Source organism: Oculina patagonica, chromosome 6, assembly GCF_052425735.1.
Source record: "Oculina patagonica isolate OP01 chromosome 6, crgOcupat, whole genome shotgun sequence".
In the NCBI taxonomy this organism is placed as follows: Eukaryota; Metazoa; Cnidaria; class Anthozoa; order Scleractinia; family Oculinidae; genus Oculina; species Oculina patagonica.
In genome coordinates this window covers 29,950,024-29,969,936 of record NC_135763.1, presented here as the reverse complement: position 1 = coordinate 29,969,936, position 19,913 = coordinate 29,950,024, and the positions used below count along the sequence as shown (strand labels likewise).

Genomic DNA, 19,913 nt, shown 5'->3' with positions numbered 1-19,913 from the left:
AACTTTATTACAAGTGTTTTTAGGTTAAATTTTAGAGTTTCATATTGTTATTCTTTTTACTTTTACATATCCTGTAAGGTTTAATTTGTAATTTCATTATAAGGTTTTTAAATGTATGAGAGCCTGTATTATTAACAGTTTTCATTGTAAAGCTAATTTATCCTATTAAAATGAAGACTTTCTTCTTCTAGATAAGTGGGTGTATTTTTTTTTAACCTCAGTGAATGGTATTTCAGATCAGCCCAGGGAACGAAGTTGGGATCAAAGCTATTGTTGTAAACTTTTGTCACTCCGATGTGCTGTTTGGTTTTCTTCTTGCCTAACTACTCCTGGGTTTCTGAGGAGGTGAAGGGCTTAAAAGAAAATAACTATTACCATATGCATGGAAATCTTTGCGAAAAGACAGTTTGTTCCAAATCATAAGTTGATGTTTGTGCAGAACTGTGTTAGAGATTAAGTTTCAAGTTTACAATTACACACCTGATCATTCTCGGAAACCCAGGGACAGTGAAATGCGAAACTACCAGGGAACTCACTACTAGGGAACTCACTACTACAAGTTTTGTAAGGTTTAAATGTCCCAAGCGTGACAATTAATCAAATAGCTGCTTACTAAACTATTGCAAACAACGGTTTTCGTATCAGGTTTATGTTTCAAATGGAATCCGTGCGGCCAATGTCCTTGCTAGAACGTTAAATAACTGTTAATCACAAACGGGGGAGGCAGAGGGCATTTTTGTTAATCACGAGGGCACATTTATTAATCAAGAGGGCATGATTACTTGATCCTGATTGGGTGAGCGCGCGTCGTCTGCTCTCAAAAATTGGCTGCAGAAATGCGTGTTGCCTTGGTGGAATCGAATGGAAAGAGGGCTTTTTAATCCAAATTAGTTTTTCACAGCCCGAAAACGCTTTTAGTCTGGACTGCTGGCGTTGCACGAAGAATAGAAATCTATGGCGGCCGAGGCTAAAAGATAATTTCTTCGTTTTACTTCGCTTCGCTTCACCTTATTAGAAACAGAGGCCTCCTTATCCGTCCGGAAATAGCATAAATTTTATTGGCACTTACAGTTTTCGCTGTGGAAAGGACACTGAATGTCGGGTTCAAGAAGAGATATTGAAGCTCGTTCGGACAAGTTGGTACGACTTTCAATTCAGTACCGATGCATGCAGTATTTTGAATTTCCACGCCGGGTAGGAAGCGTACCATATCATATCTTTTCGAATACGCTAGCTGAACTTTCAAACTTCAGAGAACTTTAGACAACGAAATATTATTACCCGAATTTACCAGTCACTGTTGCCTTTTCGAAAATCGTAGCTGGCCTTTTTTCGTTCCCTAAACGACATTTTTTCTCTCCGAAAACAACAGGCGTTACTTTGCCCATGTCACGAAAGTTTGAGCATAAGATAACTCCAGTTTTCCATCCCATATAAGTCCGAAAATCGTAGGCCATTATTCTACCGAAAAGAACACATATAGCCGCCTTGAAACATAACATCTCTTTAACAGCTGAGAACATCTTGTCTTGTATCTCAGCATCTCTCTTCACTATCTCCTTCTCCATTTTGGCTTTCAGCTGGAACCTTTTTACATTCGTCCGCCTGTGCTTGCTCGCACATTTTTTCAACATCGCCCAAGTCTTCAAAAATACTTGTCTACTCTTTTCTCCAGTTCTGGGAGCGCTCTGTGTAATATTTCAATAGAGCTTTCATCGTCGTATTTATATAACAAATCCTTTCAATAGCAGTCCAATTCAGTGTTCTCTCGTTTCACTGCTGAATCTAGGTTTTCTTTTGCAAGCATGAGCTACGTTGCTCTCGAAAAGCTTTCTAGTCTGTGTCCGTTGTTGCAAGTGACAAAACAATCGAGTTGTTTCCTTTGAAAAGAAAGCGCGCGTTTCCTTTAAAATATCGGCGCGCTACACAAACTACAATAATAAAAAATAATAATTAATTCATTTAGATTGCAAAACTATCTATTTAAAAATTTTCAATTGTGATTTAAAAAATTCAATTTAATTACAATCTTGGACGAAACCTGTTGAGAGAAACGCATTTCACAGATGTTTCGCGAACGTCTCTTATTGCAGTGTTAGTTCCCACAAGCGAAATAATTAGTGAAAATTAGTAAAGTGTCTCAACAGTTTTATTCGCGCTTGCAGATAAATCACTATCCCGTAAATAGCGCAGTATGTTTTGTTAACATTTATTCATTAGATAGCGATTTATCCGGCGAAAAGCGTCATCCACCCTTTGAACAACTGTGCTCTACTCTTCACGGAGTTTCTTTCTCGTAAATTTATTTTTTTCCATTGTTTCTCGTGCTTTTTGATAAATGCAATTACCGATCGATTCATTCCAATGTCCAGGTAGTCCTGTCCTCGTCTCGTCCTCGTTGTGATGTTTACAATCTCGAGCCCAGAGTGTTCCCCGGCTCCTCGGTCCGTCAGCGGTTGGTCAGCGGTAGGGTCGCCGGGATCCACGTAGGTACTTCATCTGTCCCTTATTATAGTGTATTTAGATTAAGCCCTTTCTTAATTTCGTATCTATATATTCCCTATTGTTCTAATAAGTTCCCCTGTATTCTTGTGTACTCCTTGGATTCTTCTATTATCCCCTGTATTTTCCTGCATTCTCATGTATTCTACTGTATTCCCCTGTTTTCTCCTGTATTCCCGTGTTTTCTCCCGTATTCTCCTGTATTCCTGTGTTTACTCCTGTATTCTCCTGTATTGCCGTGTTTTCTCCTGTTTTCTCCTGTATTCCCGTGTTTTCTCCTGTGTTCCCCTGTATTCTCATGTATTCCCCTGTATTCCCTTGTTTTCTACTGTATTCCCGTGTATTCCCTTGTTTTCTCCTGTATTCCGATGTTTTCTCCTGTGTTCCCCTGTATTCTCCTGTATTCTCCTGTATTCCCCTGTTTTCTCCTGTATTACCGTGTTTTCTCCCGTATTCTCCTGTATTCCCGTGTTTTCTCCTGTTTTCTCCTGTATTCCCGTGTTTTCTCCCGTATTCTCCTGTATTCCCGTGTTTTCTCCTGTGTTCCCCTGTATTCTCATGTATTCCCCTGTATTCCCTTGTTTTCTCCTGTATTCCCCTGTATTCCCATGTTTTCTCCTGTGTTCCCCTGTATTCTCCTGTATTCTCCTGTATTCCCCTGTTTTCTCCTGTATTCTCCTGCATTCCCCTGTATTCTCCTGTATTCCCCTGTTTTCTCCTGTATTCCCGTTTTTTTTTTCCTGTATTCTCCTGTATTCCCTTTTTTCTCCTGTATTCCCATGTTTTCTCCTCTGTTCCCCTGTATTCTCCTGTATTCCCGTGTTTTCTCCCGTATTCTCCTGTATTCCCGTGTTTTCTCCTGTGTTCTCCTGTATTCTCATGTATTCCCCTGTATTCTTCTGTATTCCCTTGTTTTCTCCTGTATTCCCGTGTATTCCCTTGTTTTCTCCTGTATTCCCCTGTATTCCCATGTTTTCTCCTGTGTTCCCCTGTATTCTCCTGTATTCTCCTGTATTCCCTTGTTTTCTCCTGTATTCCCCTGTATTCCCATATTTTCTCCTGTGTTCCCCTGTATTCTCCTGTATTCTCCTGTATTCCCGTGTTTTCTCCTGTATTCTCCTGTATTCCCTTTTTTTTCTCCTGTATTCCCATGTTTTCTCCTGTATTTCCGTGTATTCCCTTGTTTTCTCCTGTATTCCCCTGTATTCCCATGTTTTCTCCTGTGTTCCCCGGTATTCTCCTGTATTCCCCTGTTTTCTCCTGTATTCCCGTGTTTTCTCCTGTATTCTCCTGTATTCCCCTGTTTTCTCCTGTATTCCCTTTTTTTCTCCTGTATTTCCATGTTTTCTCCTGTGTTCCCCTGTATTCTCCTGTATTCTTCTGTATTCCCTTGTTTTTTCCTGTATTCCCATGTTTTCTCCTGTGTTCCCCTGTATTCTCCTGTATTCTCCTGTATTCCCCTGTTTTCTCCTGTATTCCCGTGTTTTCTCCTGTATTCTCCTGTATTCCCCTGTTTTCTCCTGTATTCTCCTTTATTCCCGTGTTTTCTCCTGTATTCCCCTGTATTCTCCTGTATTCCCCTGTTTTCTCCTGTATTCTCCTGCATTCCCCTGTTTTCTCCTGTATTCTCCTGTATTCCCCTGTTTTCTCCTGTATTCCCTTTTTTTCTCCTGTATTTCCATGTTTTCTCCTGTGTTCCCCTGTATTCTCCTGTATTCTTCTGTATTCCCTTGTTTTTTCCTGTATTCCCATGTTTTCTCCTGTGTTCCCCTGTATTCTCCTGTATTCTCCTGTATTCCCCTGTTTTCTCCTGTATTCCCGTGTTTTCTCCTGTATTCTCCTGTATTCCCCTGTTTTCTCCTGTATTCTCCTTTATTCCCGTGTTTTCTCCTGTATTCCCCTGTATTCTCCTGCATTCCCCTGTTTTCTCCTGTATTCCCGTGTTTTCTCCTGTATTCTCCTGTATTCCCGTGTTTTCTCCTGTTTTCTCCTGTGTTCCCCTGTATTCCCATGTTTTCTCCTGTGTTCCCCTGTATTCTCATGTATTCCCCTGTATTCTTCTGTATTCCCTTGTTTTCTCCTGTATTCCCCTGTATTTCCCTGCATTCTCATGTATTCTACTGTATTCCCCCGTATTCTCCTGTATTCCAATGTATTCCCATGTTTTCTCCTGTTTCTTCTTGTATTCTCCTGTTTTCTCCTGTATTCCCGTGTTCTTTCTTGTATTCCCCTGTATTCTCGTGTTTTCGCGTGTATTCTCCTGTATTCCCGTGTTTTCTCCTGTATTCTCCTGCCGTTTTCCCATGTTTTCTCCTGTATTCTCCTGTATTCTCTTGTATTCCCCTGTATTCTCCTGTATTCCCGTGTTTTCTCGTTTTTTCTCGTGTTTTCTCCTGTATTCCAATGTATTCCCATGTTTTCTCCTGTATTCCAATGTATTCCCATGTTTTCTCCTGTATTCTCCTGTTTTCTCCTGTATTCTCCTGTATTATCGTGTTTTCTCCTGTATTCTCCTGTTTTTCAATGTTTTCTTCTGTATTCCCCTGTATTCTCCGGTATTCCCCTGTATTCTCCTGTATTCCCATGTATTCTTCTGTATTCTCTTGTATTCCCCTGTATTCTCCTGTTTTCTCCTGTATTCTCCTGTATTACCCTGTATTCTCTTGTTTTCTCGTGTTTTCTTCTGTATTCCAATGTATTCCCATGTTTTCTCCTGTATTCCAATGTATTCCCATGTTTTCTCCTGTATTCTCTTGTATTCTCCTGTTTTCTCCTGTATTCCCGTGTTTTCTCCTGTATTCCCCTGTATTCTCGTGTTTTCTCGTGTATTCTCCTGTATTCCCGTGTTTTCTCGTGTATTCTCTTGTATGCTCTTGTATTCTTCTGTATTTTCTTGTATTCTCCTGTATTCTCCTTGTACTTTGTATTCTAAATTTAACCATATTTGTCCAGTACCGGGAAAGAAACTGCAAATTTTTCACACATCTTGTCTTCGAAAACATCTTGCACACCTTTTGGCCAAAAACCATATTTAATTATGAGCTCTCCAATATTACATTCAGGCGCAATTAGATTATGCAAGATAAACTTACTACTTGCTGAAAATGGTGAAAAATTTATAAGCGCCCACCTTGAATAAGCGCCCACTCCAAGGTCCAGGGACCAGGGCGCTTAATTGAATAAATTCAGTAAAAGCATAACTTGCCGATGTATTAGGGTTAGGGATTTTTTATCGTGAAGCAGAAATCGAATTTAAGTGTTTAGTGGTGTGCTACATTTATGCAACATTTATCACTTCATCTTTTTCACCATTCTTGCGTACTTCTCAGTTTAGCAAATCTATAAGTTATGCCAAATTAAATAGCAGACAGTTTTAATTTTAATCTAAATGCACGCGTATGCAAACGGAGATTTTGCGACACGATCAGTCTCGGATTCTTTACCAAACAAATTAATTAAAATAGGAAAAAATGAAAACGTTATTCCTTGGCCTATAGTGATGGTAATTTTAACGAAGTGTTTGCTAAACATTTACAATCAATTGGACTTGGGAACACCATTGAGTCTGATACTGCCCAGCTTCGTCTATTGTTCTGTCAGGAAATGGAAAAGAACTTTGAAAAGTATAGCTGTTTTGTTGATTTTGATGTAAAGGAAGAACTGAATAGATTTTCAGTGTCTGGATGGTTTAATAGTTCCCTTGGAGACCTCAGTGTCTGTGGATGCAGCAACCTCTTGAATATACCAATCGATCGTTGTAATCACTTCTATCCCCGGCTCACCAGTTCTAACATTTATACCCTCCACACCTGGGGGGGTACTCCCATAAATTTCAGATAGGGGTGTGCCGCCAAGGTTCTTAAACCCTGACCCTATTTAAGGATAAAGAAAGCGAAAATTGATACCCTTTTAAAGGCCCAAAACCGAAAAATGACACCTTATTCAAGGGGAGGAGAAGCGTTCCATGACGACCCACATAACGGCTAACCGCGCACGGCAACACACAAATCTCTATAAAATCGCTTTACTAATAACTGAACAGTAAATTCAGTTTTAAAATACCTTTTTTGGTTTAGCTGGGCGTTTATTTAAGCTTATAGAATTTAGGTACCCTATCTAAGGATCACACCGGGAACTCATTGCCAAAAGGAGCAAAAATGATACCCTATTTAGTGACCGAGAACCTCAAAAACCATACCCTATCGGGCGGCACATACCTATATAGGCCACATATGGGAGTACCCCCCGGCCTCCACACTTCTGAGTACATCTTCCATCTACATTGCTTATGACCACTCCTTCCCGGGGCATTATGATGCGACTAGAGGTGAGATAATCATATATGCAACAATATACTCAACTTAGCCAAAAGCCGAATTTTCACAAATTTTCACGTTGTTTTCAGGTCGGCATATAGAAAACATAGAAAACATGGGAATACAGGTGAAAACAGGGGAATACAGGTGAATACAGTAGAACACAGGCGAAAACAGGGGAATACAGGCGAAAACAGGGGAATACAGGAGAATACAGGAGAAAACATGGGAATACAGTAGAATACAGGGGAAAACAGGGGAATACAGGAGAAAAAATGGGAATACAGGGGAATGCAGGAGAATACAGGAGAAAACATGGGAATACAGGAGAATTCATGGGAATACAGGGGAATACAGGAGAATACAGGGAAATACATGAGAATACAGGGGAATACAAGAGAATACAGGGGAATACAGGAGAATACAGGAGAAAACATGGGAATACATGGGAATACAGGAGAATACAGGCGAAAACAGGAGAATACAGGAGAAAACATGGGAATACAGGTGAATACAGGAGAATACAGGTGAAAGCAGTAGAATACAGGTGAAAACATGGGAATACAGGTGAATACAGTAGAACACAGGCGAAAACATGGGAATACAGGGGAATACAGGAGAATACAGGAGAAAACATGGGAATACAGGGGAATACAGGAGAATACAGGAGAATACAGGAGAAAACATGGGAATACATGGGAATACAGGAGAATACAGGCGAAAACAGAAGAATACAGGAGAAAACATGGGAATACAGGAGAATACAGGAGAAAACATGGGAATACATTGGAATACAGGAGAAAACACGAGAACACACGAGAATACAGGGGAATACAGGAGAAAACACGGGAATACAGGAGAATACAGGGAAATACAATAGAATACAGGAGAATACAGGGGAATACAGGGGAATACAGGAGAAAACACGGGAATACAGGAGAATACAGAAGAAAACAGGAGAAAACACGGGAATACAGGAGAATACAGGAGAAAACAGGAGAATACAGGAGAAAACATGGGAATACATGAGAATATAGGGGAATACATTGGAATACAGGAGAAAACATGGGAATACATTGGAATACAGGAGAAAACATGGGAATACATTGGAATACAGGAGAAAACATGGGAATACAGGAGAATACACGAGAACACACGAGAATACAGGGGAATACAGGAGAATACAGGGAAATACAATAGAATACAGGAGAAAACAGGGGAATACAGGAGAAAACACGGGAATACAGGAGAAAACAGGAGAATACAGGAGAAAACACGGGAATACAGGAGAATACAGGAGAAAACAGGAGAATACAGGAGAAAACATGGGAATACAGGGGAATACATTGGAATACAGGAGAAAACATGGGAATACATTGGAATACAGGAGAAAACATGGGAATACAGGAGAAAACACGGGAATACAGGGGAATACACGAGAAAACACGAGAAAACATGGAATACATTGGAATATAGGAGAAAACATGGGAATACAGGGGAATACACGAGAAAACACGGGAATACAGGGGAATACACGAGAAAACACGAGAATACAGGGGAATACATTGGAATACAGGAGAAAACATGGGAATACATTGGAATACAGGAGAAAACATGGGAATACAGGAGAAAACCGGGAATACACGAGAAAACAGGAGAATAAAGGAGAAAACACGGGAATACAGGAGAATACAGGGGAATACATTGGAATACAGGAGAAAACATGGGAATACATTGGAATACATGAGAAAAGACGGGAATACACGAGAAAAGACGAGAATACAGGGGAATAAAGGAGAAAACACGGGAATACAGGAGGATACAGGGGAATTAATACATGAGAATACAGGAGAAAACATGGGAATACAGGAGAATACGGGGGAAAACAGGGAAATACAGGAGAAAACACGGGAATACATGAGAATACAGGAAAAAACATGGGAAAACAGGGAAATACAGGGAAAACAGGGAAATACAGGAGAAAACATGGGAATACAGGGGAATACATGAGAATACAGGGGAAAACACGGGAATACAGGAGAAAACACGAGAAGACACGAGAATACAGAGGAATACAGGAGAAAACACGGGAATACAGGAGAATACAGGGGAATACATGATAATATAGGAGAATACAGGAGAAAACAGGAGATTACAGGAGAATACATGGGAATACAGGGGAATACAGGAGAAAACTGGAGAATACAAGAGAATACATGGGAATACAGGGGAATACAGGAGAATACAGGGGAATACAGGGGAATACAGGAGAAAACACGGGAATACAGGGGAATATAGGAGAAAACATGGGAATACAGGGGAGTACAGGAGAATACATGGGAATACAGGAGAATACATGGGAATACAGGGGAATACAGGAGAAAACATGGGAATACAGGGGAATACAGGAGAAAACATGGGAATACAGGGGAATACAGGAGAATACATGGGAATACAGGGGAATACAGGAGAAAACACGGGAATACAGGAGAATACAGGGGAATACATGAGAATACAGGGGAATACATGAGAATACAGGAGAATACAGGGGAATACATGAGAATACAGGGGGATACATGAGAAAACAGAAGAATACATGAGAAAACAGGGGAATACATGAAAATAAAGGGGAATAACCATCTGAATACACTATAATCTGAATACACTATAATAAGGGATACATGAAGTACATACCGGGATCCATCCCATACCGCTGACCGACTAGATGGACTCTGGGCTCGAGATTGTGATGTTTATCAGTTTGTGTAGACTGGGCTCCAGTTCTTCAATGGCCGCTTTCTGTTCGATCGCGTCGAAGTGCTTCGCAGTTTACTTTTAGACTGTTTTGCTTCAGTAGAGGTAAGAACAAGTAGAAATATTGTGTTAAAGGGACATGTGTTAGAGTAACAATTACTTAGTCTGCTATGAATCCTCTTTGTAACATGCTGAAATAGGGAGTAGAAAAACAAACTACCGAATGCTTTAAAAGTTAACCGCTAGTGTTTGCATTGGCCGCGGCCGCACTTGGCGAGTTAACCGAGTTATTTCCAATTAACCAATTAAAATTAACCGGGTTAAAAAATGTCTAGTGCGGCCACGTATTTAGAGAGTTAACCGACTCTTAACCAGGTTAGCAGTTCCCATGGAAATTAATCAAAGAACAAAAGATTTTTTAACTGGGTTAGGTTAATTCTAAACTACCTTTCTGGGTCGTTTTAACGGATGTAGGTTGTTTAGCCCCCAAGTCGATTAGCCCCTAGTCTGCTAGCCCCTAATCTTAAGTCTGTAAGCCCTCAGTAAAATGATTATCCTGAAATATATATTTTTTCTTTTAGCCTTCTTTCACTGTTTTTTTTTTTTCCACTCGTGATATGACAGTGACTTTCCTGAATGTTTTCAGTCGAGTACACAAACCGAATAACTTACATCTGCTTACATTGAACGCAAACCAAAAGAAATCAACTTTAATAGCAGCCTACCACATGCTGAAATCGAGGTAAATCAGTTGATGTGAAAGTGCAAAGATAAATTTTGATAGAAATGATTATAAGCTTATATATATTTTCTCGGCATCAGTAAAAATGTAGTGATATTAACACTTCAAACAAATAGGAATTCCCGCGTTTTACATTCAAAGCAAAGCTTCACTTGCTTTTCTTTCACCTACTCGACCAGACGTATTAAAGCTTAAGTCCGCTAAATTTTGTGTTAACTATCATATTCATCCCAAGTTACCAGTGAAGGATAATTAACTGACTTTAAAAACAAATTTTACTTGGCAACTTATCGTCTTACTTAGGGCTATTCAACTTCAGGCCGGAAATTTACAGATTGGGGGCTAATCGACTTGGGGGCTAAACAACCGGATACCGTTTTAACCAGGTTAGTGGTTTCTTATCAGATTCAACTATTGTTTTATTTGTCAAATGTGTCAATCATCTCCATGTAAGAGAAGATATTCTTTTCCATCACACGCAAACATGGCGTTCGGACACAATTCTTGGCTTAATTCTATAATTTCCTTTGCTATAAAGAAACTCTAGAACCACCATGCAGAGAAATGCGGATTATTTGGCTCAGACAGGGCTCTCATGGTTCTGATGATCTCTTCCGTCTCTTCGCCGATTTCTTGGAAAAACGTGCACTTGAAGGCCTTGAAGGCGATTTCAATATGCCGATGAGCCTTAGAACGACTGCTGAAGATTAACATATTCGAAACAACTGGGCTTGAAATTTGCGTAGAACGAAAAAATAGAGCGGTGTAAGCCGAGAATGCATTGAAATAAATCTTAAAAGCAGGAGAAGAAATGAGCAAGTAATAAAATTATCATGAAAGCCGGTCGCTTTTGCTTGTTTTCAAATAGCATCACTTCAGTCTGGTCTGATCATCACTTCAGTCTGGTCTGATCGTAATGCGGCCGCTAAAAATATTTAACCGAGTTAGTTTTGGTAACCATACTTTAACCTAGTTAAGTTTTGTCAGTGGAAATTTTTAACCGGGTTTCTAAAAAATTAACCCAGTTAACTCTCAAGTGCGGCCGCGGCCATTATCATCCTATTAGCTTACCATATTTTCTCGAATAAACTCCAGGTTTCCCAAGTGGAGTTTTAAATATTTCCCCTCTAAAGCGTTTATTTGAGGTGTATAAAGCTGTAGTTTTAATGGAACCATGTCAGTATATCAAAAATAATTATGTATGAAACCTGTTCTTTACCCGGCATAGTAAATCGAACTCAGTCGAACTGAATTTCAATCAAACTTAATCGAACTCAATTCACCGATTGAGCTCGACTGTGTTCGGCAATCAAATGAAATCAAACTCACCAAAAAATATATATGAACTCAATCCAATGTTCGATTTAAAACTCTGGATTTTTGTAAAACTGGTGTTGCAAATCTATAACCAGTTCTAGAAGCGTTGAGTTATGCACCTATCAATGGTTTGCCCCAGGATGAGAGGGGGGGGGGGGGCAACGCACGGGAAATTGAGATCGTGAAGCTCTCCCAGAGTAGGGATTTTGACATTTAAAATAGTCTGCTGGGTTTGAAATTTAAGAGGAGATACCCGTATGTGAAATTTGACGTTCACCAGGTGCCCAGGGGTGGGGAATTCAACTGTGGATTCCAAAAAATATCAAATTCCCCTGGGGTTGATTTTGTCGCTGCTACATGTCCCCGCTTCACTTCCCTGCTACATGTCCCATATGATTGTTGGTGCTTCATGTCGCTGCGACATGTCCCTGCATCTTGACCCCATGTGTGCGGAGATCTTAAGGGGAATTCAAGGACCAGAGAGGGTCACACATCTTTTCCAGAATTTTTTAATTTTTGTGATGTTGCTTTCCATTTATCTTTAACAGATTAAGTTTTTCTTATCACCTTCTTTGATTTAATTTGGTGTTTTTTTTTATTATAGGACTAGGATACATTTCTACTTGTGTGGCTTTCCATCTGTATCAAGACGTACTAGACTCAGGTATGTTTCTTTAGTTTCTTGCTGTTGACTATATGCTTCCTGATCTCCTGAGTAGTTTAGTTCTGTGTTTAACCATGTAAAAGGTAAATATCCAACACTGATTGTTCAGGATTGCATTGTCTTGTTTCAGCGCACACACATGCAATATCGAAATATTCATATTCGCTTTTTTCACGATCCCATAATACATCTTGTTTACCCCCCAAAATTTTTGCATAAGCATTGTTTTCAATTTCTCTTGGGACGATTGTACGTCATTGTAAATCCCAAGAGAAATTGAAAACAATGCTTATGCAAAAATTTTGGGGGTAAACAAGATGTATTATGGGAACGGTGAAAACAGCGAATTCAAACATTTTGCCGTAGTTCATTAGCGAAATATTCTGAGGTTTCTGCGACATGGAACATACATGTACCATATACTAGTGAGGGGAGGGGCACACTTTCGTCAGTCACATAAAGGTGGAGGTTGGTGGGGGGGGGGGGGAAGGGTCAGGGAGGGACAACCCTATAAAAATAATACCAAAATTCCCTGCCCTCCCCAGCCAAGAAAAATGTACCTTCCCTAAGTGAAAATGTTTGTGTAGGATTCAATAGATTCGGAAAAGAATAGAAATATACTGGGAACATACTGGGAAATATACTGGGAATATCTCAATTAACCTAAGTAATCATTGTGCAACCCTTATGAAAAACAGGGTCGCTGTTGGCATTAAATGTGCTTTTCTTTCATGAAAGTAACACTTTGAGTTGACACTTTGCAGTTGTAAGTAAGCTTACAATGAAAATGGTAATCAACCATACGCCCGCAAGAATACTGAAGGCTTTGTTTTGTTCTGCTCTGTGAACTGCCATGCACAGTTTATTTCTGAGGTTTCTGTTATTGAACTAGTAGTAAAAAAGGATGATAAAAACCTGTTTTTGACTGGTTTGCTTTGTACGTTTGGGTTTACCAGAGCCAAGTTATTAACACAATCAAAAGCAATCCATTTAATGTGTTCAAATGAGTTCAGTTGTCTACCTCAATCGGACACAATCTGATGGATTAAGTTTGATTCAGTTTGATTGGTTCGAAAATCGAACTCACTGAAAGCACAGCTAGTGTTTGATTTTGTTCGAATGTCAAACTCAGTGGAACTTAATCCATGTATTGAGTTTGACTGAGTTAGATTTGCAAACGCTTGATTTACTATGCCAGATTCTTTAGTGGCTTCCAGGTCATAAAAACTGCAGGTGTCAAATAAATACTGGGGACATTTCATCAAGAAAATACAATAAATTCTTTAATACTGCATGCAGAGTCCTATCGCTAGGTCAAAGGAGCTGAGCCAATCGATAAAATAAAGGTGCACTACATTGTTAATAATCTTGCACCACTTTAGGACTCTGCTTGGGGAAGTGGGTGGGAGAGGGGTTGGACTCCATATAGTGGATCATATGGGATGGATCTGCCCAAAAGATGATCCTTTCTTAAGCTGGATTGGGATATTTAACAAGGTTGAAGTATGCAAAAAGGGCAAGGTAAATGTCATTTGGGTATTTCTAGGACTGAAGAAGGGTGGGCCCCTCGCCCCACACACTCAACCCTCAATTCACTCAACCCTCTGGTAATACCTGTCAAGTCCCCTTTGCCCCTCTGAATTTTCAATGATCTTGCATGGGGTGTGAATTGATATTTTCTGGAACAGCACAATGTATCTGACAACTTAGATTTTATAACGATCAAGAGACCATAAGTTTTGTTTCTGTTTCTGCAACTATGATTCATATTCACACACTGCTGTGAAAAGCTCAAATGAAAAGACTTGCAATACCTGTTCTAGTTAGAAAGAGTATTAGCCCTCTCATTTCTGATAATTATAAAAGGTACAGACAAACACAAACAAAAATTGTGTTGTTTGTAAAACTGGTTTAACTGCCAAATTATGTGAGAAGGAAACAAGTATACTACTAAAGAAACAAACCTTCAATAACGCAACCGTGTCTTGCGAGTAAAGCAAAATCAGCTAATTTCGGGCACAATAACACGATTCACAGTCTCAGCTGATCTCTGTAGCGTCACTGGTGAAATATCCAACCAGTGACGCCACATTTCAGAATTGGCATGCTGCAGGTGAGACAAGTTGCTCGTTTCGCGATCTGCAGCCATTTTGTTCTTCAAGCCTGTGTGCGCCCTCAGTTTCTCACAAGAACTCCAAAGCCTCAGTCAACGTTTGGGGAATGGGGTAGTTTTCAGTTCGTCTCATGCATCGCATTATATTCTATTGAAAATAATATTACAGAAGAATGAGTTTTCAAGAGTTTTCATGAGTTTTACCCATTCTACTCTGGGTAACTGGAAATTTTAATTGGATGAGAAAATCTCAAAAGCCAAAATGATTTAAATGAAAGTAGATCACTCAACTGGAAAATCCCGCAGACAGGTGTAACCAATAGACCTGAATGTGAGGAATGAATATTTTCTGGAACAACACACTGATATTACATTTCTTTTGTGTTTTAGGTTCTGAGAATAATATATTACCAGCTAGTGGGAATTAAGATTTGTCTACCTTTATGGAGGAAAATTACACAAAGAGCAGAGAAAGTTTAACACTCACAGGAGAGAAGCCTTTTCAATGCAGTCAGTGTGAAAAGAGTTTTAGTCAAAGAGGAATTCTAACACAACATAAAAGAATACACACAGGAGAGAAGCCTTTTAAATGTCACCAGTGTGGCAAGTGTTTTAATCAGGCAGGAAATTTAAAGCAACATGAAATAACGCACACAGGAGAGAAGCCTTTTGAATGTAACCAGTGTGGCAAGTGTTTTAATGAAGCTGGAAATTTGAAGCGGCATAGAAGGACACACACAGGAGAGAAGCCTTTTGAATGTAGCCAGTGTGGCAAGTGTTTTAATGAAGCTGGAAATTTGAAGCGGCATATAAGAACTCACACAGAAGAGAAGCCTTTCAAATGTACCAAGTGTGGCAAGTGTTTTTATCAGGCAGGAAACTTAAAGCAGCATCAAATAACACACACAGGAGAGAAGCCTTTTGAATGTAACCAGTGTGGCAAGTATTTTAAGTTTGCACAAAGTTTAAAGCAGCATAAAAGAACGCACACAGAAGAGAAGCCTTTTGAATGTAACCAGTCTGGCAAGTGCTTCAATCACGCAGGAAGTCTAAGAGAGCATAATTTAAGATGCGGCACGGGAGAGACTTGTAGGAGAGAGCAGCATGAGAATGCCTTCAGCATCGCTGAACTTTTAAGTGAAATGAAAGAAATCAAACAGGAATAATTATAATATTGCTGTGTGTCATCGGGCCAGTATTTTTAATTGGTGGACCACATTCTTGTCTGTCGACATGGTGACCGACTGTTTATTATAAATTTTACTAAGAAATAATGAATATATGGGAAAATGTGATAGCATCAGTATACATCAAAACTTGCGGCAAAGCTTTTAAGATGAAAATGTACTTGTTTTGGCATAAAAATATACGATTTAAACTTATTTCAAGGCTTTATTTTGGAACAGGTGAAATATAATAAGCTGGGAAGACTAAACTGTATCGAATATAATCATGTTACAGTTGTGTAGTAGCGACTTGATACCAAGACTGAAAAAATTCTTGCACGACTAATTTTTTGACTTGGTTCAGGGAACCTTTCTGCTGGTGTTTTAATACTTCGAATTTGAATTGAAGATCAGGTAGTCTTCATTTTAGATCACTGGGTCTTTGTTTTAGATCATCTGGTAAAAGTATGGACATGCAGAAGCCGTGAAAAATCTTATTTTTCACGCATGGTCACTTGTACGTTGGCAGATTTATAATTGCTCTCAAAATTACCGTATTTATTCGATTAAACGCCTCCCTCGAATAAACGCCGCAAATTAGGGCAGAAATATTAATAAACGCAGCCCTCGAATGATAGAGTAAAAAGCAAATGAAGTAACAATCAAGTTTGAGCAAGCCTTGAAATAATATTTTCCTTGATTGTAACAATGTTTTAAGATAATGAAAATATCTTTTCAGACAAGCACTAAAACGTTTTTGGAAATTTGTTAGAAAGAAAGATATTAAATTTTAAATAAACGCCGTGCTCGAATCCGAAAAATTAAATAAACTCCGCGGCGTTTAATCGAATACATACGGTATTTTATTTCATCTTAACATTAATTTGTAGTGTCATTATTTATTTTTTAAAGGTATGAGAGACTATTGATATATTTTTTTTTTTGTCAGTGGTAAAGCTAATGCAGTTACCATATTAAAATAAATACTTTACTTCAACTAGATCAGTGGGTGTTTGTTTTACCTCGGTGGTGGTTCATTGTACATGTAGATCAGCCTTGGGAACGAGGTTGGGGGTGGGGGGGGGGGTTGTTACTCAACAAAATTTCATACGAGAAGACTCTGCCCAGAAGTCCAGAAACAAATACGTAGATATCGACTTGAAACCCTCGGACCCACCCTCTGGAGCTTTATGAAAAACAATTTTTCAGCAGTAGAAATTTTGTTTAGGAATACAGTCAAAGCTCTTTGAACGGACACTCTCGTATGCGGACAGCTCTACTTACGGCCGCCTTGTTTGAAACCCCGTTTTAACTCCCATACAAACTTTGTATTTTTACATTCTCGTAAGCGGACATTCCCGTAAGCGGCCGCGGACATTTTCAGAGATTACGACTTTGACTTTTTCTTTGTTTTTAAGCTCCCGTAAGCGGACACCCAAAAGAAAATTTTATAAACAAACTCTGTATCTTGTTTTTTCTTATTAACTTTACATCGCCGTTCGTCACAACTATTTTACAGTAATTAAAGAACCATATTTCAGTGTTTGTTTTGTCGTCTTCCACGTCCGGCTACATTTTGAAACACCACTTCTTAGCTAGGTAAGCTCCGGTAAGCGGCCATTTAACCCCCTTACCTCTAGCGGCCGCTTACGAGACCCATTCTCGTAAGGGACGGACCATTAGAAATAACCGCAGGGGGGGGGGGGGGGGTAAAAAATTTTCGGTGCAGGAATATTTTTTGAAGGCCTACTTGTCTGCAGGCATTTTTTTTCTGGGGCACAAGCTTTGCACGAATTTTTTTTCGCCCAAATATAAAGTGTTTTTTTTTGTAATGCATCTATGATTTGCGCAACAATTATCATTATTAAATAGCATTATTGTTTCATTTTTCAGATCCGTTCCACAGGGGCCCAACGCTGTTGTTTTCACTTAAAGTTCTTTTCCTCGTTCCTGTGTTTTTTCCGTGGGGCGTCGGTGGTCGCGCCGGTTCGCTCGCTCATCGCGCGCCTCGGTTCCTGTTTTCTCGTCTGCCTTCTTTCTCTCCTCGCGGGCGGTTCTTGGGTTTGTTTCAGTGTCTGCACTTGAGGCGCGTCATTGCTTCGCGCGATCCGTCTGGTCCCTCGCCCCCCCGGCCGAGTGTCTCCGTGGGTCCTCCGTTCTCTGAATTAAGCGACATTTAGGGACCGTTCATTTTTTATGGGGTAGGGGGGCTGAAGGGATTTGATAGATAGTGCCTGTTAAATATAATCCCCCCTCCTTATTAGAAATTTTTACCCTGGTCCCTCAACAAAAAAAGATGGAAAAGATGACAGCTAAAACTTATCAAGCTAAACTTTAGAATATCAGACAAAATTGCAGTTTTTAAAAATGATAATAATAATAATATCACTGTTTGTGCTTTTGATTAACTGTTTACTGATGGGGCGCGATTGTTAGGGTGGGTCAGGTGTGTTTGCAACCAAATAGTTGATAGGATTGAGCTGATGCTGTTCTCTCGGTACATGACAAAATAGAGGGGTCCGGGGGCATGCTCCCCCGGGAAATTTTTAATTTTCAGAACCTCAGAAACGCTATTTTAGCCATTCTGATGGACGTTTATAGATGCCATCACACAACACTTACAGGTAATTCCGTTGCACGAATTTTTTTTTTCAGGCACAACCGCTTGCAGGATTTTTTTTCGACAAGTTTCCCTTGCAGGAATTTTTATTTTGGTAAAAGTCACTCCCGCCCCCCCCCCCCCCCCTTCCGGTTATTTCTAATGGTCCGTCCCTAAGCGGCCAGCTCCAGTTACGGACACTTTTTTCGCGTCCCGAGGGTGTCCGCTTACAAAAGCTTCGACGGTCGAAGCTCTCTTAACGGACACTCTCGTAAGCGGACAGCTCTACTTACGGCTGCCTTGTTTGAAACCCCGTTCTAACTCCCATACAAACTCTGTATTTTAACATTCTCGTAAGCGGACATTCCCGTAAGCGGCCGCGGACACTTTCAGAGATTACGACTTTAACTTTTTCTTTGATTTTAACCTCCCGAAAGCGGACACCCCAAAGAAAATTCTATAAACAACCTCTGTATCTTGTTTTATCAATCAACTTTACATCGCTGTTCGTCACAATGATTTTACAGTAATTACAGCAACATATTTCAGTGTTTGTTTTGTCGTCATCCACGTCCGGTTAAATTTCGAAACACTACTTGGTCTACTTGTTAGCTAGGCAAGCTCCCGTAAGCGGCCATTTATCCCCTACAACTCTAGTGGCCGCTCACGAGAAGAGCCAACTTTAAGATGTTTGGTTACAGTTACCCTGGACCGCTTGAGAGTCTTTTTGAGTAGAAAGGAGAACACTAAAGATACATGGTGATTCTGAAAATTTCTTAAATGTTCATGCAAACAGTAGCAGTTAAGTTTCTTGTTTAGATCTGGTATGGAATAGGATAGCGATTTTTCGATCAGGTTTAAAATAGGGTAGTGAAAATCACAAATTTTGGTCTAAAATAGAGTAAGGTGTTGTATGGGGCGCACCGCACCTCCGCCCACCTAAAGGTTCGGAGAGCACCCCTCCCCCTCCTGCCCGGTACACTTCGTGGTTTGCCAAACAGCTCGGCGCAGTCTTGCAGGCGTTTAAAGCTTTTCCCTTAGGTTGAGGCTTTTGGTAAAAAAATGAATACTCAGTCTGGAGGGTTTTCTTTTACCATTTCGTTTCAAAAGTCTTTTAATTTTCTTCACGAAGATTCTTTCTTGTAAATTTATTTTTCCTTTGTTTCTCGTGCTTTTGACAAATTCAATTGTTGATCGTTTCATTCCAATGTTCCGTGAGTCCTGTCCTCGTTGTGGTGTCCTCTCCTCCTGTTTGTGAGAGTAGACTGGGCTCTAGTACTTCAATGGCCGCTTTCTGATCGATCGCATCGAAGTCTTTCGCAGACTGTTTTGCTTCAGTAGAGGTAAGAACAAGTAGAAATATCGTATTAAGTAGAGTGGAGTAACAGTTACTTAGTCTGGGGTGAGTCCACTTTTTATCATGCTAAAATAAGGACTAGAAAAACAAAACAGACTCTATACCGACAGCACACTGATACCGAATGCTTTGAAACCGCTGTTTGAAATGTCAGCATATTGTTGGCTTACCGTATTTTCTCGAATAAACGCCGTGTTTCCCTAGTAGAGTTCCAAATAATACCCATCTAAAGCATTTATTTGAGGTACATATAGTTGTGGGTTTAATGGAACCATGTAAGCACAGTCGAACCCCGCTGTTTCGGATCGAACTCGGATATTTCGAACTCCCCGCTATTTCGAACTGATCTTTCTTTCTCTAGCCCTAAAATCAACTCCGTTATT

General features: G+C 39.9%; 3 protein-coding genes across 4 annotated transcripts in view; 2 read left to right on the top strand and 1 right to left on the bottom strand.

Annotated features, from left to right (window-relative positions):
• Positions 1-19,913, bottom strand: part of LOC144658186 (uncharacterized) — a 221,355-nt gene that overhangs the window by 144,595 nt on the left and 56,847 nt on the right. The gene's annotated exons all lie outside the window — the stretch shown is intronic.
• Positions 1-19,913, top strand: part of LOC144658006 (uncharacterized) — a 66,960-nt gene that overhangs the window by 28,818 nt on the left and 18,229 nt on the right. The gene's annotated exons all lie outside the window — the stretch shown is intronic.
• Positions 9,592-16,519, top strand: LOC144658333 (uncharacterized). 2 transcript variants are annotated; one of them, XM_078518755.1, is made up of 4 exons: positions 9,596-9,677; positions 10,618-10,700; positions 12,236-12,295; positions 14,799-16,519. In XM_078518755.1, exon 4 carries the CDS (start codon positions 14,852-14,854, stop codon positions 15,572-15,574), a length of 723 nt encoding a protein of 240 aa, XP_078374881.1. In that variant the 5' UTR covers positions 9,596-9,677; positions 10,618-10,700; positions 12,236-12,295; positions 14,799-14,851; the 3' UTR covers positions 15,575-16,519. The 2 variants fall into 2 exon arrangements, with proteins under 2 accessions (XP_078374880.1, XP_078374881.1); XM_078518754.1 differs by lacking the exon at positions 10,618-10,700 and having other exon boundaries at positions 9,592-9,677.

Excerpts from the sequence above, each read along its gene's own strand:
- LOC144658333 (XM_078518754.1), top strand. The coding sequence starts at position 14,852 with ATGGAGGAAAATTACACAAAGAGCAGAGAAAGTTTAACACTCACAGGA.